This window comes from Caretta caretta, chromosome 10 (assembly GCF_965140235.1).
Source record: "Caretta caretta isolate rCarCar2 chromosome 10, rCarCar1.hap1, whole genome shotgun sequence".
Classification (NCBI taxonomy): Eukaryota; Metazoa; Chordata; order Testudines; family Cheloniidae; genus Caretta; species Caretta caretta.
In genome coordinates, this window is record NC_134215.1 from 17,783,679 (window position 1) to 17,808,903 (window position 25,225).

Sequence of the window (25,225 nt, forward strand, 5' to 3'; positions counted from 1 at the left end):
CCATAATTATGAAGCTATAGAATTGGACATGCCTCATCTTTACAGCTAATTTATAAAGCATCTTATTGTGCAATTGCTTCGAAGTACAGTTTAAGGGATGCACCAACCCCTTTGACTTATCACAGATACGCAGGAAGACACAAGATGATGATGATGTGCTCCAGTTTAGAGGAAATGGGCTCCATACTGCTCTGTTCCATGCAAGATCAGTTTCTTAGCTTCTATTCTGATCCTGTTTGTTTTAACCCTGTTAATAAAAATATGCAGAAGCTCCTTCTGTTTGAAAAAGTTTCTTACATTAGCCAGGAGTTTAATTCTGCTCCTAAAGTGAGCCACTGCTAAGGGTAGATGAGGGTAGAGCAGAGTGCTCATTACAACAAATCATCATGATGAAGTCTTCCTAGGCTGTAGTTAATATCTTGTGCACTGCACCGAACACAACATATTTCATGCTTCGCTGAATTTGTTCTTCCACAGCAGCTCCTTCATTCCGGTTGACCACAATCTATAAATCCTTCCCCCTGCACATACGTAGTGACCTTCAGGCTGAAGAGAACTAATGGCCTGCTCTAAGATTGAGTACTTTTGACAATATTTCACCGCAGAAAAGCAAGCGAAATTCCTTTGTGGATGTTTTCTTTTAACAATATCAGTGTGATGGTAAAAAAGCTTGTAATTTGTAAGGGTGTGTAAAGTAATTGTGACAGTCTGAGTTTCCATCTATTTGCAATTCTATTTCTTGTATCCATGATAGGCTGGATATAAAATCTCAGGCTGGCCAAAAACAGTCTGAGAATTGAGGCCACTGGAGATGAAAAAATAATTCACAACTGAAGACTCATCTAAGGAGAGACGGAGAGTATGAGGTTTGCCTATCTAGTGATATATTAACAAATATAAACTATATTTAGTGATCATTAAGATTGCATCAGGACACACACGCGTCCACCCAAAATAATAAAAGCAGGGGAATCAGTAGTTAAAAGACTCCTCCATTTTTGCCACCTTAATTTTTCCTACAACACTGTCAATAACACACCAACACCTCAAAGGCTTTTGCTTTGATCTCCAATGGATATTGAAAACCAATTCATTCCTCAAACTTTATCAACCTTGTGCACTAATGTAAAAGTTTAACAGCAACCTCACACGCTCTTGCATCAACATATTGGCACATCTGACTATCATATGCTTTAAGTATGCGGGAAGTTAAGCTCCTTTAACGCAGCTCAGGAAATGAGGAAGGTTTTGTAACAGCCCTGAACATTACACCTCTGTAATGTGTTTTACCTTTATGTTACTCTTTCACACTCTGATCCTTAACTTCATCTTAATGTAGTTTTGTGTCTAAGAATTACAAAGAGCTCCTTTCAGACAGGGTGGAGGATGAAAAAACGGAATATTTGGTAAACTGGAACATATAATGGGAATTATTTTTAGGTAGAAATGTAATAAGGTGGATGAAGCCTGTTTCGATGCTAGTTGTACAAGGGATTTGATTATAAATATGGGTTTCTAACAAGGACTTGAAATGACAAAACAAAAAGCTCACAGGTGTAAGTGGAAGATGCACTGAATCATGAGGAAGATCCTGGAACTTACTACTACCAAGAACAATACAGGCCATTTCCGGGATGCCAGATTTTTAAACCTTTATAATTAGTTGAAAGTCACTAAGATTCAGCCTGACTAGCTGCATGTTGCATAGTCTCTAAACTGGTCGTGATATACAGTGGGGCAGAAATACCAGCTTCGGCATGCTTATAAAGGCACAGGCAGAGAGCGATCAATCGCCCAAGAGGTACTGAAAAACCACTAACTGATCCTTGAAAGAACAGGAAAAAAGTCCAATGATCAGGAGGAATATCCACCTCTAGAGACTTCAGTTAACTGTAATTCTCCACCACCATCACAACGGTAATTTTTCCCAAGTAAAGAGAGCCTTGTTTATCAGTAATCCTCTTCGTTCAGATTCTGTCACACATGCTTTGTCGCCCTATTGGGACAACAGTGCTTAGAAAGAGAAGAAGGGAATCAAAGGACAGGGAGCCCCAAGTTTTAATCCTAACCTTAACTTCCATGATGGCCTTACGCCCCCAACCTCTCTGCTTCAGCTTCTTCATATGTGAATTGGGGAGAATACATATTCATCCCACATCTCCGAAGGCCATGGAAGATCTAAAAACCTGTAAGTGCTAATTAATTATTACTCTTAATAAGAAAGCCTATTTTAATGCTACAGGGGAAAACACTTCAGGCCATAAAGTCTTTTCAACAAAGCTACTTGTTATTAAAACAGTTTCACACCTTGGCACATTTACTGCTTGGCTTAGCTATAAAATATTGATGCAGAAGCAACTTTCTCTAAGGAAAAAAATGTTATCAGTTTAGGGCACTTCACAGCCTCCATTTATCTGAACTGCGGTGAGCTTGAAAACTTTGCAGTTCACTAGGGAAACTGCTTTTTCATGTTTCCATCTCAATTTAAACTGCAGAAAACCAGACCTTTTAGATCAACCTCAGTAATATGCACTTTTGAACTCTTGATTTAGATGTGCCTAACAAAATCAAGAACTTGGAGTAAAATTGGAAGACCTCCCCACCACCACATGCAATATCCCCTTTTCTCAATCCCTTAGTGAAATTAGTCAGACATAACAGCTTGAATTGGTTGGATTGCTCAATTCACACATATTATGCCTAAAGCTAAACAAGAATTTAGCAGCTTTAGGGATAAAAATGTCACTCAACCCTATACTGTCTGAAAGTTGTTTCATCATCACCCACTCACTGAATGGTAAGAGACCTATGGTTAAGAATCATGCTGTCCATTTTTCAGGAGGCTACAGCATCATCTCCATGTGGGGAGAGAGGGGGGGAGAGGGAGAGAGAGAGGGAGAGAGAGTCTAGTTAATCTCAGTTTGGTCCAAAGCGCTACCCATGACAAGAAAGCATGTCTGATAAGGATTTGTTATTCGGTTTTGGTAACGTGCCACTATAGAGAAGTGTTAGGTACCTGGGGTATGTACACCCCCTCCGAGTCAGTATTCTGCTTACTAAAGTGACATCTGGAGGCTCCACAGAAAACATACGATAGGTATTTAGATGATCATCTTCTTGGTGCAGAGTTTTAATTAAAGCATCCATTCCATTTGAGTACCCTCCAGGGGGACACTGGGGTACTACCTACAAACTTGGTAGATTGCACAGGCCAAAGAAGGTTGGGAGGATTGTAAGCTCTTAAATAGAATGAATGGTGTGCTCAGCCATACCCTGTTTGGCTGGACTTCTTGCGCTTCTCCTTCCACACAAACTGCTGTGTTCCTGGGGCCTAAGTCAGCAAGAAGTATAACTTTTTTAGCTCAGGCCTTTGTGAGTTTTGGAGGGAAATAGGCTAATCCATAGATCTCTTTCTCATCAACTCAAGAAGATCCATGTCAGGTCCTGAAAGCAGAAGACTTCACCTTGAACTGTTGTACTGGTGGGAGTCTTTTCCCCCCCACCATATTGCCACTTGCTACACAGCCCCCTCTAGACTTTGGCTACAGATCTCCATGCTACAGGAAGCAGGAGGAGAGCAGTAAAAGTAAAGGCATAAGGAAAGCTCAATAGAAGGTAAAGAGCTGAGAGAAGAAATGCTGGAATTTCCTGAAAGAAATAGCTACTGATAACACTGGAGCTCAGAGGCTACCTCGTATTGCTACTATGAAGGCAGATACTTCTGCAGTTTCCACAGTATGCATCTGATGAAGTGAGCTGTAGCTCACGAAAGCTCATGCTCAAATAAATTGGTTAGTCTCTAAGGTGCCACAAGTACTCCTTTTCTTTTTGCAAAGACAGACTAACATGGCTGTTACTCTGAAACTTCTAAGCACAGAATCAGTGGCCTTTGCCCAAACCCTCCCAATAACTCTAGCTGCCTCTATCAATGCAGGAAAAGGCCCACAAGAGCATTAATGGACATTGTAAAGGTAGTGATAATGTCTATTTGCTTACAGACTGCATGATTGTTTAGATGTCTCCCTGTGCAGTCTGCAGTAGAAATGCTGCAGCACTTCCTCTGCATAACAGAAACTACTCTCCACCAAATGTGCTGGAAACTAAGCTTCCAACACACATTAAGATTTAATGACTCTCAAGCAGCTCTTACTTCCATTCTCCAAGGCACCCAAGGAATTTCATCACTCCAGATTCTCCACTGCTCTGAATCCAATGCGCAAAAAATTCTGACTCAAAATCTAAACACCCACATGGTATTTACTGAATTGGTTTCTGAAAACTGCCTTTTATAGCTTGGCCACAAGAATTCTTTGCGCCAATTTGACCCATTAGCATTGTCCTGGAAAACACTAAGCAGTGTAATCTAGGGACAAGCAGGCCATATATTTTCAAAAATAACCATTATAGCTCAGTGTGAATATGCCAAGAAACTACCACATGGGTGATCACATACATGGATGACGAAACTGCAGGCTTCATGTCAAATGCAGATGGAGTTCAACAATACAGGCCTTACTCACCTTCATTAGTGAGGCACTGGCTCATCAAGAGACTTCAGGTCCCAGCAGGCAATGCTCTATCTCAGGGGTGAGCAAACTACGACCTGCAGGCCGGATCCGGCCCGCGAGCTGCACCACACAGCTCGGCACCGCTCCAGCCGGGACGCTGGGTCAGGACCACACCATGCGGCTTGGCCCCACTTGTTAGCCGACGGCCAAGGATGTTTGGTGAGGTGCCAGCTATGCCCGTTTATACCATCCGTGACTTTAACCGCTAGGACGCACTGTCCCTTCGCGGCGGGCAGCCCTGGCTAGGCTGACGGATGCCCCAAGGTCCTAACCACCCGTGACTTTAACTGCTAGAGCTCAGAGCTCCTTCGCAGCGGGCAGCCAGGATTGACTGACAGGTGCCCCAAGAGTTTGCCCCGTGGAGGCGGCACAACTCAACGCTAGGCTCTTAGTACTCTCACCTAATTGGCAGGCTTTAGAGCCAAAACGGCTGAGGTTCTTTAATTGTGTTGGCTGCTTTACAGTAAACCAGAGAAAACAAGTCAGGCTTATGCATAAATGGTTACCAAAATTTATTAAGCTAGATTCTAATCATGTGGTTACAAAACTGCTAGTGCCTACTTATTTAAATGTAGAGATGTTACACACACAAACAAGTTACAAAACTGAAGCCACAATCCCAAAGAAAGAAAACAAAGTATAGAGCTCTATTTCAAAATATGTGTACACTAAAGATAGGAGATCAGGTGTGGGTGCTTCTTACCCTCCTTGCATCTCTCGATTCCAGCGGTGCCAAGCCAGGATCGGTCACTCAATTCCGCGGACAGACGAATAAGGGACAAGGCTTAGGGACCCTCTTAGCTGCAGAAGCCTTGGGAGGCTGTCACTTATCTGACCAGCAGATAGATAGTGAAAAGCACTCAAAAATCATGGTGCTGTAGGTCCCCTACTTATACCTCTGTACTCCTTTATTCTCTTTCTCCTTTCTTATGCCAAATTGAGGCTGGTCTGTCTGGGTGATGCCAGCTTTCGCAAGAGTAGTTTACACTTGCAAGGGAGAGAAACAATAAGTTTAGACTACTGGACATTTCTTTTATCAGGGTAAATATTTTCCCACCTAGGATGTTGTTGTGTGTGCATCACGCTATTTAGTAGGGGCTAAGAGCCATGTCTGTCACAGGGCCTCTGCCTGCTGTGAGCTTAATCATTGTATCTGCTCCCAGAGGCACATTGTAGCAGCACACCTGTGCTTTCACAGCTTCAAAGGCTGTGCTGGAATATATGTTAAGTGCCCTGTTCCGGCTTCCTCCTGTGTTTCCAGCAATGCTGGTCTGAGGGGGGAGGGGGCTGGCTGTCTGGCTACACCACTCCAGCTGGGGCACTGGGTCGGGGGCCGCACCACATGGCTCCTGGAAGCTCCGGTATGGCCCCGCTCCAGCTCAAATGGGAGCTGCAGGGGCAGTGCCTGCAGATGGGGCAGCATGCAGAGCTGCCTGGCTGTGCCTCCATGTAGGAGCTGGAGAAGGGACATGGCACAGCTTCCGGGAGCCACTTAAGGTAAGCGCCAGTTGGAGTCTGCACCCCCTGAACCTCTCCCCACGCTCCAACCCTCTGCCCCAGCCCTGATCTCCATCCCTCTCTTCTAACCCCTCGATCCCACTTCCTGCACACTCCTGCACCCCAAATCTCTCATCCCCAGCCCCACCCCAGAGCCTGCACCCCCTCCCACACCCCAATCCCAATTTTGTGAGCATTCATGGCTTGCCATACAATTTCTATTCCCCGATGTGGCCCTCAGGCCAAAAAGTTTGCCTGCTCCTGCTCTATCTTGATGCAAGCAGCAGTTATATAGATTAAAGTGGAGTAATTCCATGCTGGGACCAGTAGACTTTTTGGTTCTGAATCTCTGAGGATGAAGGCAGCTGCAAACTGCATCTTCATAGGCAAAGTAGGTACAACTTGCCAGTTCTGAATAACTTAGCTAAGCAGTGAAGTGTTGTCAAGAGCATTGAAGGAGACTATCAAAAAGCAGATTAAGATAATTTTTACTCCTTTCTCCATATTTCATATTAATTCATAGTTTACAGAAAGCAGATGCTTTCCAGCGACTGATAAAAATAAATCCAGCAACTATCAATTTGATTGTACAATTAAATGCAAGTGACAATCAGGTAACAGCTAAATTCTATTTTCATGCAGAGACATTAACAAAAATCCTCAACCTTCAGAAAAACACATGGAGTCTTCAAAATGCCTGCATCTGTAGCATCAACATGTAGTCTACCAGATCAATAACATGTTATCCTAGAGTTATGACTCTCCCTCCAATTTTGTGTCGAGCCAAACCAAATCAGCAAGAGCTAAATTGCAGATATACAGTGCTGCAAGATTTCACTTTGAGCTCAGAGCTACTACTAAGTGTATTTTATTAAACACATACAGTATTCCATACAGTGTCAGCTATTTGAGTGAATCAGCATCAATCTGGCATTGATTCAAGTAAGGAACTAGCTTTAAATTTGTTGCTATGCATTAATCAGTACTAGTTGTGTATATATTTGAGCTTGCTGTGTTTTCTCTTGAGATACATATCCTGCCCCAATCCTGTCCCTGTCGAAATCAGCATCACCAATATTTACTTCATGGGAAGCATTATCTGGCTTTAAGAGACAAAGTAGCTGGCTGAAATAGCATACAGAGGAAGCATAAAGCCTGAAAGTAATGGAAGATTGAAAGGATCAGTAAGGAAAGCTACCTCTTGGAGGTCAGAAACAGTAGGGAAAAAGTGAGAACTGCCAAAAGCCAAGGAGAGTTGGACATTGCAAAGAAAATTAAAACCAATAGTAAAAGGTTCTATAATCATATAAATAAAAAGAAAACAAGGAAAGAAAAGTGAAACCACTAAGCACAGAGTATGCGTTGGAGACTAAAGATAATCTAGGAATGGCCCAAAACCTAAATGAATACTTTGCCTCAGTCTTTAATAAAAGTAATGAGGAGCTTAGAGGTAGTGGCAGGGAAGCAAACAGAATCAAGGATAGGGAAATAGAAATTACCACATCCGAGGTGGAAGTCAAACTCAAATAGCTTAATGGGACCAAATCAGGTGGCCTGGAAAATCTCCATCCAAGAATATTAAAGGAACTGGCACATGAAATTGCAAGCCCAACAACAAGGATTTTTAATGAATCCATAAACTTGGGGGTCATACCCTATGACTGGAGAATTGCCTAAATATAGTACCTATTTTTAAGAAAGGGGAAAAAAATGATCCTGGAAACTACCAGCCCGTTAGTTTGACCTCAATTGTATGCAAGGTCTTGGAACAAATTTTGAAAGAGAAAGAAGTTAAGGACATAGAGGTAAACAGTAATTGGATAAAATACAACAGTTTTACAAAAGGTAGATTGTGGCAAACCAACCTGATCTCTTTCTTTGAGAAGATTACCTTTGTCTAAAAAATAGTTATGCAATAGATCTATCTACCTGGATTTCAGTAAGGCACTTGATATAGTTCCCACATGAGAAATTATTAGTTAAATTGGAGAAGGTGAGGATTAATATGAGAACTGAAAGGTGGATAAGGAACTGGTTAGAGAGGAGACTATAACAGGTCAGACTGAAAGGTGAACTGTCAGGCCTGGAGGAAGGTTACTAATGCAAAGGGATTGGTCTTGGTTTATTTAACATTTGCATTCATAAACTTGGCACAAAAAGTGGGAGTGTGCTAAAAATGTTTGCAGATGACACAAAATTGGGAGGTACTGCCAATACCAAGGAAGACCGGAATATCATACAAGAAGATCTGGAGGACCTTGAAAACTGGAGTAATAGAAATGAGATGAAATTTAATAGTGCAAAGTCATGCACTTAGGGACAAATAACAAGAATTTTTGCTATGAGATCAATTGGAAGTGACAGAGGAAGAGAAAGATCTGGGTGTACTGGTCAATCACAAGAAGATCATAAACCACTAATGGGATGCAGCTGTGAAAAAGTCTAATGTAATCCTAGGATGCATTTCCAGTAGGGATAGGGAAGTGTTATTGCCTTTATACAAGGTACTCGTAAAACCTCATTTGGAACACTGTGTCAAACCAAGTGGTCTGCGACACACATTTCCAATACTAGATATGTAAAGAAGGGAAGACGCCACAGGAACAGAATTAAGGTAGTCCAACTATAATTCTACATTTTCTGGGTCTTAGATTCAAGGAGTTTTTGGTTTTAACATCTCAACAGTCATTAAAAAAGTAGCATGCATTCAAACACTGAGATGTGCCTGCAACATTAACAAAGATTTCTGTGTGGGAATTCATATTAATTGTCTAGCGATTGCACTATGTGTTTATACATGTGGGTCAAATGATGAGTAGTCATTTACATAAGAACAGTCATACTGGGTCAAACCAAAGGTCCATCTAGCCTAGTATCCTGTCTTCCAACAGTGGCCAATGCCAGATGCTTCAGAGGGAATAATAGAACAGGTAATCATCAAGCGATCCATCTCCTGTCGTCCAAGTTCTCACAACAGAAATTTGGACATTTGCTGGGGTACCGTGAGGAGGAAGGAGATGGATCATGAAGATGAAGTGAAAGAGTTAGGATTCTGTAATTCAGAGATGGAAAAGGCAATTAGATAAACGAGTCAGCCCCTGCTAGAGTAGAGTATACCCTTAGAGACAAGATAAACCAGGTATTGAACAGATTTTATTTCTAACAAAAGATCCACTAATAAGCAGCAACAAAGAGCATACAAAATAAGGGGACCGCTAATGAATTAACAGAAAAACATTAGCGGGGAAAAAATGACTTCATTTTTGGGTCTGTGAATAGTTTGTCTACAAACAAGCTGCATAAACTCAATTGCACAACTGACTTTGCAAGTCTTTTGTTTTTACAACATACTTGGATATAACAGCCAGCTTTTCTCTAAATCCCTCTGCCCTGATTATATGTGCAACATCATGTTCAGACAAAGAAATCTAACAGTGGTCTTGTACTAAAAGCCTTAGTCAGCATCCTACGCAGCATGTTTGTGAGTGCAGCTGGAACTTACTAGTGAATGCACAGCTTTGGCAACATTATCAATTGAAACAGGAAGACAAGGTGTAAGTAGATGAAAAGTTATTTTTCCCTGCATTTATATGGAATCACAGCAATCAGAGATAGAACACAACATATAGCCTATCTCCATGCAAGTGAAGGATTGTTCCCTACTGCAATTTTAAATCGCTGGTAATAAGGCTTCCACCACTTCCACTGGGAGACTATTTCACAGTCTAATATATCTCCTCATTGGACAGTTTTTCCCACCTGAAACTATTTCTTTTCCTCCTTGGTGTTAACACCTGAAATTTCTTGAAAGCTTTTATAGGAGACCCTTCCCTTAACAGTCACACAAGCATATGAATTATTTGTGCTTGTTTTTTTAAAGTCAAGCTATAAGTTCAATTACAAAAGTTACAGTATACCTGTAAGGCTAAAGCTTTGCATTTGTTTAGCTACTGACATTTAAACACCCTCACTTCACCCTTATCTCCTACTGGCCTTCAAAATAAATATGCATGACAGCCCTTTCTTCCCACAGTATAACAGCCTGTTATTAGGTGGGAAGTCAGACATGGGCTGCAAAGTAACGTTCTGGCACAGACTGTTAGCAAGACAAGGAAGAGCTGTATGCAGCTCAGAAGCTTGTCTCTCTCATTACCAGAAGTTGGTCCAATAAAAGATATTTCACCCACCATGTTTCTCTAATATCATATACTCCTGGGGGAATTCTGCGCCAAAAAATTAAAAATTCTGCGCACAATATTTTCAAATTCTGCAAAAATCTGCGTATTTTATTTGTCAAAATAACACAATATAATCAAACCAGTTTCAATTATTTTGGGTCATTTATTTCAAAATACCTGTCAGCAAGTATGTCTGTAACAATACACACAACAAAAAAGATTCAGGAAATGTTTTTTGACAAATAGATTCCTTACTAGGCATATTAATACAGAACTCTGAGTAATAATTAATTTAAACTACAATACAGAACCATATTTCCCACTCCCCACAGAAGCAATGCAAAGGCTTGAGGGAGTCAGGGGTACCAGAGGAGGAGCTGAGGCAGAGGGAAGTAAATTGCTGGGAAGGAGGTTGGGTGTGAACTTGGAGGGTTGTTGGGTACGGGTGGGAAAAGTATGGAACAGGGGGTTTTTTTGTTTGTTTGTTTTTGGGGTGGGGGGTGGATTGTTAGGGAGCTTCCCCCATGCAGACCCTGGCTGACCCCTAGCCTCTCCCATTCAGTCAGGCACATCTATCCCTGTCTCCATGTGTTCCTGCACCCCATGTGCCCTTGCACCCCCTGCCCACGTGTCCCTCCACCTCCACATCCTCCATAGCCATGTGGCCCTGCACCCCTCCCCCTGTGTGTCTGTGCCCTGACTCAACCACCCCCTGTCCCTATACGGCCCTTCACTTGCTCCCCCTGTCCCCATGTGGCCCTGCATGTCCACTTCCATTCAGCCCCTGTCCCAATCCATCCTCCCACACTAGACCTTATCAGCCCCTGTCTGTGACCCCTCAGCAGCTCCATGCTGTCTGTCTCCCCATAGCTCTTGTCTCCTGACCTGGCCCGACAGGCACTGTGAAGAAGGCAGGCTCTTTCTCTTCCCTAGCTGGCCAGGAGCTGCTTCTCTGTTCTATCACCACAGAGCCCTCTGGTAGGCAAAAGGCAGAACTGCAGCAATTTTCCAGCCAACGTTATTTTCTGCTGAGGCTGCACTGTTCTAGCACCATAGTGCCTTCTGGTGGGCAAAAGGCAGAACTGTAGCAACTTACCAGCAGCAGCTTTTTTCTGCATTAAAAATATGCATCTCGTTAATTATGCATGCAGTGACACAGAATTCCCTCAGGAATAAATATCCTGGGACTGATACAGCTACAACAACACTGCACATGCAAGACAAGTGTAAATTTTAGACTTCAATTAATTTTGTAGGCACAAGTGCCTGCACCCTTCAAGCCAAGTTCATGTTGTTAAAAATAAGTTTTATTTGATTTGTCAACTTACATGCAAAACCCACCCTGATTTCATCAGTTGTCCTCCGCCCTCTCCCCACCCCACCCAAACACCCCTTGATATTTCATAGTAAGTTATGGTGGCAGTGACAGCAATATGAGTCAAATATGGGATGCTCTTCCATATATAACAAGTAATAGTTAAAATAGTCACAACATGAGCTTCATTAATTCCTCTATATACATTGTGGCAAATTGCCGGCACTACTATAATGGGTCTCGTGCTTTCTCTTCTTGGGTGGGGGTTCAGGGCACCGTTTCTTGCCCCTGAACTGGGGTATTAACTGCCCCACTAGTGTCCTAGAGGAGGGGAGTGGAGAGGGAGGGACCCGGGCCTGCCCTCTACTCCGGGTCCCAACCCAGGGGCCCTAGGGATAGCAATAAACCACTAGAACTAGCAGTTCCTTCCCCTGGGCTACTTCCCTCTCCTGCCCTTCAGCTTGTGGGGCTTCCTGTCCTCCCTCTACACAAACCAGGTGTCCCTTTACCTAGGGTCTTGGTCTTCTTAGCCCACCGCAGCACTTCTCCAAACTCTCCTCTGCTTCCCTACAAACCGCTCTCTGCTCCAACAGCAATCCACTCTGTTTCAACTCCTCCTCTTGTCTGATTGAAGCAGGGGTTTTTTTTATCATGTGACTGGCTTCAGGTGCTTTAATTGGCTTCAGGTGCTTTAATTAATTTATAGCAAACTTTCTTCCCTCTACAGGGAATAAGGCTCCCTTCTAACACTCTCCTGCTGCCCTCTGGCCATACTGTATCACAACATACACAAATCTAAAATCAGAGATAACAGCCACCACAAGATGATGTTTTCATAGTAATTCAATTTATGGCTTTCACTACAGAAGTGCACACAAAAGTATAGGGGAAAAACAATGTTTAACATACAAGACATGATTATAGGAAAAGAGAAGACCATGAAAAATCCCTAAGCATTAAGCAAACCATATACAGCATATAGGAAGCACTTCACCCCGCAATGAAATGCAGTAATCTCTGAGGCTAAACATCACAACAATTTAAGAGCGCATAGTAAAATTGCATAACAGCTTAAGACAGGGAATGAGGGACACTGTATCCAGGTGAAGGTAGAGGAAGCTGCTTTTAGGCAAGTATGTTCAAGCTGGAATTTGAACAGGACACCAGGACTAACACTCATAACTCTTGCCATGGGATTTTTTTTTTTTTAAACCACAAGCGATCAGGACTTTTGTTTTACATCTTATCTAAGACATCTAGTAAAACAGAGCCCCTGACTGAACACCACGTTCAGGCATTAGTTCGAAAAGGGACCCTGGTGGATCCGGCCAGCACAGCTGACTGAGCCAATAAAAATCCGGTTGGCCGCAGCACCAACGGGGCAAACAGGCTCCGTGCTGGGCTCTGCACAGCTCTCAGGATGTGGCTGACATGTCCCACTGGCTCCTAGGCGGAGGGGCAGCCAGGGGGGCTCTGCACCCTGCCCCCGCCCGCAGGCACTGTCCCAAGCACCGGCTCTGCAGCTCCCATTGGCTAGGAACCGTGGCCAATGGGAGCTGTGGGGGCAATGCCTGTGGGTGGGGGCAGCATTAGCATGCAGCCCCCTGGCTGCCCCTCTGCTTAGGAGCCAGAGGGACATGATTCTGCTTCTCGGGAGCTGCCTGAGGTCAGCGCCACCTGGAGCCCGCACCCCAAACCCCCTCTTGTGTCCCAACCCCAGCTCGGAACCCCCTCCCACACCCAAACTCCCTCCCAGAGCCCACACCCTGGACCCCCTCCTGCACCCCAACCCCCTACCCCATCCCAGAGCCCCATACTGCACCCCAAATTCCTCATCCCTGGCCCCACCCCAGAGCCCACACCCCCAGCTGGAGCTCTCACCCCCCCGTACCCTCTCCCCCCAGCCCGTACCCTCTCCCATACCCCAACTCCCCCCAGTCTGGAGCTCCCTCCCGCCTCTCCCACTCCCCCGTACCCTCGCCCCAGCCCATACCCTCTCCCACACCCCAACCCCTGCCCCAGTCTGGAGCTCCCTCCCACATGCCAAACCCCTCAGCCTCAATCCCAGCCCAGAGTCCCCTCCTGTACCCCAAACTCCTCATCCCCGACCCCACCCCAGAACCTGCACTCCCAGCCAGAGCCATCCCCCCGTCCTGCACCCCAACCCCCTGCCCCAGCCCAGTGAAAATGAGCATTGAGTGAGGATAGAGGAGAGCAAATGACAGAGGGAGGAGGGATGGAGTGAGCGGGGCGAGACCTCGGAGAAGGGGCAGGGTATGGGCAAGACAAGGGCGTTTGGTTTTCTGCATTTAGAAAATTGACAACCCCACAGTCAACACTAGTTTCCCTGGAACACATGACATTTTTATTAGCAAAGTATTTTTTTCATGGCATATTCCTTCTGTGCTTTGACATCTATCTTCCAGTAGCACTACAAAATGCAGCACCACAATCAATATTATGGCAACCTGACTGAAGCACTTAGACCTTTAATTCTTTCCCAACAGTTTTTACAGGAATATCAATCTCCATGCATAATCATTTAGCTGGTCTAAGTTTCCTCCTCTCCTCAAGAATTTATTTAAAGCACATTGTTTGCACACAAGTTCAAGTCCCTTATTTAAAACAGCAATGCTTTCTCTGAAGATATGCTCTTTAAAAAATCATAGATGGAGGCTAAAATAAGGAATAATTGAATAAATATCTGAATATCAGACCTCTCTCTTCTACAATAATTCCTATATTTTAAATATGCTATAATTTAGAAAAATACATTTTAGAATTATTTTACTTTGTGACTACAGAAACGTGTGCAAGAATAAGGAGTGAAAGAGTTAACTTCAGTTTCAAACTGAATCAATATTATCCACAACTAGTAATATTCTGTTTTCTGGCAAGAAAGAATTATTATTCAATTGAAACAAACACCTGTCTTACCTTGTGAAAGGCACTGATTTGCCAGGGCAACCTGTCCAGAGTTCAGGTACAAATTAAGACGGGCAAAGATACTAGTCAGAGATGGAATTGTAATGAAGCAGAAGGCAACACAAGCCTAAGTAAAGAAGAAAAGATACGAAACATAACTCAAATAATTTCTTAAATTAGAGGTATAGCAATTTTAGGGCTTTTTAATTAACTACTGTTGTATATGCTCAAGCAAAAGCTTAAAAATAGAACACAAGTAGGTATCTTTCCCACTTTCATCTACAAAACACGGCCCGCAAAGTTTGTGAAATTCAAACTGACCCAACTCTTGGGGTTTCCCTTTATTAACAGTGAAAACAATAAAATAAAGATGAGCTCAGAACTTCTTTGAAGGCTTTCTTGCTTCTAGGGTTCCTCCCTCAGGAGTGACTAACCCACACCCTAGAGCCTCTCTCTCTCCAGAAAGTCAATTCCACTTCCTATATATCCAGGTGCCATGAGTCGCTTGACTGTGAGTGAACACAAACCACTTAATCCTTCCCCAGAAAGATCTACACTTTCTAAGAGCGTGGGATGCTTCAGGGGAAAACTGGCACGCTGATACATATGAATCATATAGTTCTGGTGTAAAGACACACCTGCACTATGAGAATATATTAGTTAATTTAAGTATCCACTTTAGATTTAAGTATCCACTTTGACTTTTTGATTATGATACACATTGTCATGCCATTTATCTTGCAGCAGCTCTTTTCTCCCCTCTATATAACTGGCTTGTATACAATGACAATTAATTTGGAAAAATGAAATTTCCTTAAAGGAGGGCTTAAAAAAACCTCACTTAGAGACCGAATCCTATCACCCTTACTTAGGCAAACTCATGGGACTCTGCAGGAGTTTTGTCTAATGAGGATAGCAGCAGTTGGTTGTTAGTGAGTAAATATCAGTGCCCATAAGGGAAAGTGAATTGATAAGCAATATGGAAACCACAAATGTATTTCTTCTGTATAAATGACAACCTTAGGCTCCAGCCTATCGTAACATCTGTGCACATGGGATGAAGAATCTAGAAATATATTTGACTTTTTCACTTACCCTGACAAATGCGGCTGTCTTTCTGGAATGATTTCCTTTCATCACTTTTCTCGTTTCCATTGCCAGCTGGTTCACAGACTATGCATAAAAAAGAAAAGTAAGGCACTAATAGAAATGAATAGATTTACCAGGTCTGCAAATAAACACCCAACTCTTATCATTCTGTCAAGTTAAACATATGGGAAACAAAAGTAGCCAAAGGGATAATGTGTTCACCACAACTATGTTTGGAGGGTCCTTGTCTGGCTGGCCAGAATGAAAGGAGTTGTGGTCCCTTTATGGGCTCCCCTCTGCAACTGGGGCAGAAGGGGAAAGTTGACATGGACAGACAGAACAGGGAAGAGCAGGAAGCAGCTAGGTCAGATCTGGAGGGGATACTGCCCTTCCTACTGACTGGTATTTAAACCCCTTGCAATCCAGGAGAAGCCCTCTTTTACCTGGATCAGGCTGGCAGCACCACCCTCCCACCCATGAAATCCGAGAAAGAACCAGCTTCCTTCATGATCTGCTGTTGCCCGTTTTTTCTTGGGGACTGGGAAAGAATTTTTCCCTCACTGCAAGACTCGGCGAGATGGGGTGGATTTTTTCATCTTTCCCAAAGTAAATCTAGGACCCTCTAGGATTGAGGAGGGGTGTTCAGTTATAATGCCACAACTTAGTAGGTAAAACTCATGGCAGATGTCCAGTGCAGATACTTGTTATGGAAGGGTATGGAAAAGGATGAGAGAGAAAACATCTTGAGAAAACTGAGGAGGGGGAGGTTTGGGGCTCCTACATCTGGAACAGTAAGCAGCTGACCCCCTCCTCCTTTTCTAGCCCCCCTTTTACCTCATACAAAAGGAGAGGATATACGGTCCCAGCAACTGGATGGTCAGGACTAGTTGGGGATTATATGGAAATGATTAGGAAACTATGACGACCCACAGTGTACAATTTATTGCCATGTACTTCCAGATATTTTAAGTGATTTTGTTTTTATTGTAGCTTAACTAAACCACATCCATTGCCTCCTGTCTTTCTTCTGATTTGGCTGGACAACGTGTGCTATTACAAAAGATACTGATATGCCTTAGGTGCAGTATTTAGCCTAGGTCTAACCTCCAAGAAGTGAAGTATTTATCATACCTGCACTTTAAGTGTATTAGTGCTTTTGTAAAATTATTCGTTACATAAAAACAACAACAAAAATAAAAAAAGACAACTGGTTGAATTTCCACCCAAGGCTCTATCGGAGATAGATTCAGTAAGTGAGTCAATCAGTATCTGTTTGTAACTCCCACTTTATAAACCAATCTAATTAGTAGCAATGGATTAATTCTCCCCATCCTATTACCACCAAACACCAAAACAGTCATGCGGATTATTATATTGCTATTATTTTTCAGTTACCCAACAGTTTTAAATTTAAAAATATGAAATTATGCTTCCACAGTTTGTTTTGGGGATGCATTCAAAGGCTAACCAGCACTTGTAAACTATACAGTGAATTGCTGACCTGGCATTTCAACCTTTTCCATTTCTATTTTTTCTTGTTTGCTTGAACTAAGCAAGAATGGAAAAATTCTTATTTAATTATGAAAAAAATTCCTACACTGATCTAGTCATATGAACTCGGCTTATCTCGATATCATTCTGTCAAACTGATTTCTGATCCTGGGCAGTCAGAACTAATACATAAGCCTGAAATGCAGACTCTTTTCACATACCTTACAGGGTGGGTTCTTATTTGTGCTCCTGGATTCCATAACTCCACCAAAGTCTTTGACTTTTAATTATTTATTTTTGTGAAATACTGTTTCTATCTTGTGTATAATAATCATTTAAAAATTAACACAAAAGAAAATAAACTTAACTATGAAAGATGTCCCATTTCTTCTAATACTCAATTCATAATCCAATTAGAACACCACTACATTTTTCAGAAAAAATGTGCAGAAGGTAGCTATGGAAGAAGTTTATACTGCCATCAATCACCGTGGTATTTCAGGTTTCAGAGTAACAGCCGTGTTAGTCTGTATTCGCAAAAAGAAAAGGAGTACTTGTGGCACCTTAGAGACTAACCAATTTATTTGAGCATGAGCTTTCGTGAGCTACAGCTCACTTCATCTGATGCATACGCATCCGTGGTTAGTCTCTAAGGTGCCACAAGTACTCCTTTTCTTTTCGTGGTATTTCAGCACCTTTCATCTGCAAACAGCCAAGTCCCAGTGGAATTTATTAAGTCTCTGGTTCTTACCCTTTACACAGCTATAGAAAGCTCTGCTTTTGAGGGAGGTTCAGGGGGAAGGTTGATGTTATGCATGTCCTTCTGCTTCCAGTGCAAAAACTTGATCAAATAGGAAAATTTTGCAGAGTTTGCCAAAGGTGGTCTGACTTTGGAATTTGTTTAATTTCATCTGGAAGTTTGTTCCAGAGACAGACTCTCTCCTGGAGAGCACTCACATGCTTCCTCCTGTGACTATCAGCCCCCAATTTCTGAATATATAGGAAGACCTTGTAGTATTGTTTGTTCCATAAGCTAATGAATGTAATGAAACAGCTAATTTGCATCATTAAATGGTACTGAGTATGGGGGTAAAGTACACAATTGAAGAAAAATTTAGTGAGAAAAGAAAGGCAAAAACAAAGTCTACTCCTGAATACCTAGCGAAATAAACCTTAACACAGTAAATATAAGGAATGGCAATCTGGGGGGTGGGGGAAGGCGGAGGGAGGGGGAGGAACCCACTGATTAAGACAACAACATCTGCAGTAAAATTTTTGCTTACATGAACCAGCTGGACAAGAACAGGCTCCAGATTGCAAAACATTGACCTAGCTTCAACATAAAAACTCAGCTGCTGCTCAAAGTCCCGGCCAAACGATACCTGGGATTAGGAAGATACAAAAAGCCACACTTATGACATGTCCGCAGCACACAGCTATTTGATCTTTCTATAATGTGTGTTGAATTAAGGTGCTCTCTCTCTCTCTTTTTTGTTTGTTCCAAAAGGGTTGGAATGAAGATCCTCAACTGCAATTAAGTTCAATAATTTCAAAGTAACTTGCTCACAGCTATATTAGGGATAGAAGAGATTCTCCTTCAACTATTCACCTTCCATAATTTAGCTTCTAGGGAAATCTGCAAGTGTTTTTATTATTATTATTAAAACAATATATAGTTTCTGATTTATGGTGTGAATATTTCTCAAGCATACAACACTTATCAGCTTCCAGACTTCTGGAAAGGGATCTGGTATCTCACAGAATTCCTAAAGTGAGGTTTATAGGAAGTGGGGGTTTGGTGTGGTTTGCATTTTAACAAAACAGAAACACAAAACAAAACAAAGCAGCTTAACAGAAAACCCACATAATCACTCTACAAACAGATTAATGAATCAACCTTTTTACTGACACTAGTTTATTACGCAGCCAATAAAAACTGTCTTTTGAAGAGTGGGCATTTGGGGGTTTTTTAAGTTATTTTTAAAGTCTGTCTCAATTTTCGAATACTGGAGGGCTCAGAAAACTGATTTTTTAAAAAACGTTTTTTGTTTTTAATTTTGTGTTGATCCCTCTCAGGTGTGGGTGGTGGAATTACACCTGCTAATGTTACTTTTCACTTGCTAGTGACTTGTGAACTTTCAGACTGTCACGACACGCAAGACATTCATTAAATATTCAACTTTAAAACACGTATAGGTTTTACAGGATATTTAAAGACATTTAACAGAAGATTTTGATGCATGCTGTGATACACTTTAAACTAGGCCTGTGATACCAAGTAAGGATCAACAGTTGTATGACATTTCTTCAAAACATCTGCATATTTCCTTCACTAAATATACTGGGTGGGATTTTTAACATCTCCTGAGCAAGTTGGATGCTCAAGTCCCTTTGAATTTCAGTGGTATTTAGGTGCCTACTTCCCACTCGGTAACTCTGCCACAAAAAGTTTTCCCAGGCAATCATGAATACTAAGTACTCACCATTTTTATAAATCCATTTATCAAAGATGCTAACATTCTCTTTTCATCTTCAAGTGTTAGTGCACTACAACAGTAAGTTTATATAGTCAATACAATATAAGCCATCTTAAAAAAAAAAAAGACGTTTCAACTATATACGTATTTTACAAATTCTTTAAAAAAAATTATGCTCACAGTATCTAATTCACTCATTTTAAGGACACATATTAATCTAATACTCATTTTATACTCATAATTTTTAAACTAACTTAAAATCACACTGTATTTATGATTGTCAGCTATTTTTAATAATACTCTTAAAGGGTTATTACCAGGACAAGTTTGGCCTAATATGTAAATTCTGTAAAATAAGATTTTATTAAATGTAGAGACCAACAGAAACATTTCTATGAAATACTCTGAATCCCAGTGAAAAAAGATATAGCTTTTATCCAGACTAATATTCTCATAACAACAATTCAGTGGGTGCAGCACTGAACTACAGCATGAAAACATGAATGAGAAATTGACTATAAACTAATTATAAACAAGTTAGATTAGCTCATCAACAAGTTAGATTAGCTCATTTAGCTCTCATGTTCCTACTTGAGAGAAATACAAACAATTTAAATAAAACCTTAAATGTGACATTTAATGTTCTTTCAGTTTTAATTCTCTAAGGTGTTATTTATAAGAAGGTTTTTGTTTTAAACTATGATTACTCAACTGTGTCCTTTTAACTCTGTTACCATTACCACTGTGTCTCATTATAGTGTTCTCTAGAAGTTTTGCTGTCACAAATGGTACTAAAATGATACATTTACTTCCAACATTACCACAAATATATCTGATCTTTCAGAAGGCATAACCCAAATTCAGTATGAGACAAATTTACATCACATGGACAGCCAATAAGCTAGATCTGTTTGGATGAAAATGGATAAATAGAATTTAAATTACAATTAAGTAATCCCATTTAATCCTTTTACTATTACGTACTTGTCTCCAGCTTTGACCTCCTGTGTATCATTTTACCATTTTCCTAGAGCAGACACCAGATGGAAATAGTTTTATCCAGTAGAGAAGGAAGGAAAACCTCAGCATGATTCGCTCATTAGTACATTACCAGTCAAAAGAAAGAACTGAGGGTGAGCTGTTGTTACCAGTCAACAGCTGTTCAAGTGGCCTAAGATCTAGACTGTGGGTTGAAACTTTGCTGAATCAAAGTTTGTAAAAAGTGGAAAGAGGTAGTTTTAAACTTATTAGAATGCTATGTAAAATGGCCATTGTAAGAGCTGACAGAACAGAATCAAAAGAATGATGTAAATTAATTTTGCCTGAAATAAAAGTATTGCTAATTAGGGGTTTACCAAGGTTCCCAGTGAAGGCTCAGAGCTGTTTTGGCAACAAGATGTGAAGAAGCGTCAACTATAGGCCACTGGCAACTGTTTTGATTCTTTAATAATTAATTTTATTTTTAATAAATATTACTGTTTAAAGGTTGAAAAGACATTAAAGTACGTATGTAAGCCAAAAAGACCACATAACCTAGAATAAAGCATTTGGACTTGTCTTCATTTGAATTACATGCCAAAGCTGATTTCCTCTATTGCTAGTGTGTCTTGCATTCACTGACACTCTATGATCTGAGGAAACTTACAATAATATACTATAAACATTGAAAGTGTTGTAAATTACGTTTACAATATTGGCACTAAATTATAAATGGCTCTTGATTAGGAGCACCACAAAAATGTGCCCTTACAATTCTATTCAACCCACATAGAAAGAAGGAAGGAGAGTTTTGTGATTTACACACAAAAGTAGGCGCTTGGAAATCTTGGTTCTATTCCCAACTCTGCCAAAGATTTTCTGTGTGATTTTGGGTGTCACTTAATCACTGTGTCTCAGTTTCCTCACCCTCAGAATTGGGATAATAATATTTCCCTACCTCACAAAGGGTGTTAAATATTAGTACAGTATCATTTGTATCAGTACAGTTTAATTATTAATCTGTCCAGCGCTTTGAAACACTTGGATGGAAACTGCTACAGTAGTCCAGAGTACTATATCAAAGCAAAGTTGTTGGCACGCATGCAGCTCTTTTCTTCTATTTCTAAAAATAAATTGGCCTCTAATAACTGCTAAAAATTATGGGCCAGGCTCTGACGCATGGTTTATGAGGACTCAGCACAGTTGAAGGGGGTGCATAGAAAAAGGAAGTCTGTTCTTGACTGTTCCAACTGCCAACAGCCCCTGAGAGCCATTATGACAGCTGGGGATTACCAGGACATCCCAGTTTTATTTCCTGCACAGCCATAGAGTGTGGGTTTGATGTAGGAGTTTCTCTACCACCCAACAATCCCCCTACTCAAGAGAGATTTTCTTGTTATTTCTGCCAGATTAGGGCTGCTTTGTGCAGGTCAAATAACTAAAAGTGGCTGGAGTGCAACTCAATTTCGGGAGCTGTGTTTTTAATGGCAAAGTATGTATTGAAAACCTCTAAATACTGTATTGTTCACTGTAGTTCCTGGAAGATTCTAGCTGCTTTTTATCCTCACAAAAACTGAAAAGGGCCCAAACTGGCATCCTCTCTTTTAACAGCATCTGCTACTTTGTTTATGCTTTTTATTCTCAAAAAGTATCCTTGCTGCTTCCCTCTACGCTAGAAAAATCTATTAAGTTATTGCCATTTTCCAGTTCGAATGCTGAAACAAAGAATCTAACAAAGCAATTATTAAAGCGTAAATAATTTGTATTGTGATTTTACTGCACAGCTTGTATTAGTGCAAAACAGAGGGCCATGCATAAATTTACCGTGAAACATTAACCCCCCCTAAAAGTAAAACTATACATCAGAACATCCACCATTTACACATATTCTGTATTATAGTACATGTAAATTTCATCTTACTTCACAGAATCATGCATGGTCTTGCACACGTGTAGAAGAGCATTAAGTATGACAGGGTCTTTAGTAGCATCTTGTTGATGTCTAAAAAACATTTTTGGAAAATACTGATAAAAATACTGCAGTTTCTCCAAGACACAAAATAGTGGAAAACTGAAAATTCATTTAATGCTGATTTTGCATAGGCAGCCTTTATATACTCTTATGAACAGAGAATTGCAATGGTGAAAACATGATCTCTGTCTGTGAAATAACCTCCAAAAAACAGCTTGCATTGTACAACATCTCAACGTATTTTTCTTTTTACAAAAATACACAGAGTATATTTATACCTTCACAGTTAATACACAGTTAAAAAAAACATGACAGTGGGACTTATATTTCATAACTATCTGGCAGTGTTATTACAAAGTCACAGACACCTTAAGTCTTATGGATGGTGAGAGTGTAGACAGATTGCCCAGGAACGTCCAGCTAAGAACTTGAAAGCAAAACCAGTAAAGAAATCTCAGATAGGAATCTAGTTCCTTGGTTAATGTCAGATAGCACAGAATGGGCAACATGCCCTGTCTAGGCATGCAAGGACTAATTAGACGACCAAGTTTATATCCTGAAGTCACATCACCTTGAGGTATTAATCATGCCACAGATAAATACTGAAGCCAAAAAACAGAATTCCTGAGTTACCAGGGGAATGAGAAATGCCACTCTATTTCCTAGATAATATCTCCAATGCCATTTTCAACAGATAGTTTGAAAGAAACCATTTGCTCTCCCATACTCTGAGCTCTGAAGAAGGAGGAGAACAAGTGCCTCAACTCTAGCACAGCCAACCAACTGCCAAGGACAAAGAAGTGTAACACTCACTATGCAATAAAATAAGGCCACCTGAAAGAGATAAATGGCAGAGACATCTAACCCTGATGAGCAATGCATGCTCTGTACTGTATTAACTTATAACCACTGTATCTTTTACTGTAACAGAGCATTCAGAACAGCCCCTGTGAACAGACCAAACCCCACTGTATCCTCAACACAGCAAAACCACCATGATTCAATTGCATCTCCTTCCTGAGGAATGGCTTCACTGGACAACTCAAAAACACTGAAGCATAAACTTCAGCCTAAGCTTCCTCTCCAGAGCCCCCCTCTCCCTCATTTCCTAATGGCCCAAAGAGACACTCCCATTCCCTCTATATGCTGGGAGGAGCCAACTAGAACCACCTGCCAATCTGTTTAGCAGTAATTACTCTAGATATTAATACAGAGATTAAGCACCTGGGCTTAGAGTGATACAGCTGAAGAGCCCTGCATTCCAGTACAGGATCTTATAGTCTACTAGTGCCTAACTAGGAAATATTAGTAGGGCAATTAATTGTTCATTCTATTTGTACTGAATATGGTTTTTTCTGCTGTACAAATGCCTAGTGATAAACTATACATTAATTTACTATATACTATTTAAGTGTTCTTTGCCTATGTAGTATTAAAAGCTCTCCACTTAATATATTGCCTAACAAAAGGGCATTACCAAAAGCATGCTCTACATATATCAGGAGCAGGTCCATCTCACTGTAAGTGGAATAGAGCAGGCAATATTTATCACCCCAGAGCTCTGTTTTAAGTGGAAGTAAGCCTGGAAACTTCATTAATAAGTGTTCCATTCGCTTCAAGTGGCACCACTGGTAACGAAGGCAGCACACAGGAACACTTAGAAGTGGATGGAAGGGGTCAGTGACAGGCAATCTCTGTCCATATGGTAAGTACCATATCTAAAAGACAAAAGAATTTGGCGTTCTGTATTTACAACAATATTTCTAATGACTTCAAATAAAGTTTTCTGGGTTTTGGTTTGGTTTTTAAATGTATCCAAGCTGCATTTTTGTCATGGTCAAACACCATTTGCAGGCTTCTGCCAACTACAAGGGACTACATTTTTGAAAAATTTAGAACTAGTAACAAAAGACTCCAAACCTGGCACCATCAACTGCACAATCTGTTATATACAGTCCCCTTGGGATATACAATTGACATAATGCAGTACAAACACATTAGGCAGAATCTGAATGGCTATCAATGTTTCTCAACTATGCAATCAAGAAATCATAACAGTCTGCTCTTTTTAACAGACCAGGCAGAATCTGAATGGCTATCAATGTTTCTCAACTATGCAATCAAGAAATCATAAGTGTCTGCTCTTTTTAACAGACCAGTGGAAGCTGCTCTAGCCAGCCACTCACTATTTATTTTTTCATGCCTGAATTATCAACACTTAATACTTCTGATTGGAAGAAATCTAATTGAAATTCAGATATCACTTTTAAATTATGTACTACTGCTCTCCAATTTGATAATTTAAAAGAAAAAGCTAAGAAAAGAAAGTAATATTTAAAAAAAATATATTTTGTTTTAATGAAAATGACTATTCTGGACTTGGAAAGGTTTGAACATGAAATCTCATCTTCTGATACTGTTTTCCATTCAGGAAGCATTCATTTTACTGTAACAAACATGTCTATTTGTTCCCTTCCTCATTCATATGCCAAGATCATTATTGATGTCAGTCAAGGCTAGGAATACATGGCATTTATCATGTAAACCAAGTCAAGTAATGGAAATTGAAGCAAGCACAAAGAACAATTAATCAGTGGTGGAATCTGTAACAACAAATCTAACTGTTTATTATGGGGAAAGTCAAGTTATATTTCTGAGATAAGGTGGGTGAGGTAATATCTTTCTTGGACCAACTTCTGTTTATGAGAGAGACGAGCTCTTACACAAAGCTCTTC

The 25,225-nt window shown here is 40.8% G+C and overlaps 1 protein-coding gene across 4 annotated transcripts in view; it reads right to left on the reverse strand.

The window, feature by feature from the left end:
* VPS35L (VPS35 endosomal protein sorting factor like) overlaps positions 1-25,225 on the reverse strand; it is a 119,347-nt gene that overhangs the window by 35,340 nt on the left and 58,782 nt on the right. For 3 of the 4 annotated variants that reach the window (XM_048866258.2, XM_048866255.2, XM_075132740.1), the window contains 5 exons: positions 22,440-22,520; positions 19,547-19,610; positions 18,347-18,445; positions 15,579-15,656; positions 14,496-14,610 (listed from right to left, as the gene is read on the reverse strand). In XM_048866258.2, the coding sequence (XP_048722215.2) occupies positions 14,496-14,610; positions 15,579-15,656; positions 18,347-18,445; positions 19,547-19,610; positions 22,440-22,520 (437 nt within the window). The remainder of the gene's footprint in view (positions 1-14,495; positions 14,611-15,578; positions 15,657-18,346; positions 18,446-19,546; positions 19,611-22,439; positions 22,521-25,225) is intronic. The other variant, XM_048866257.2, reaches the window with a different exon arrangement.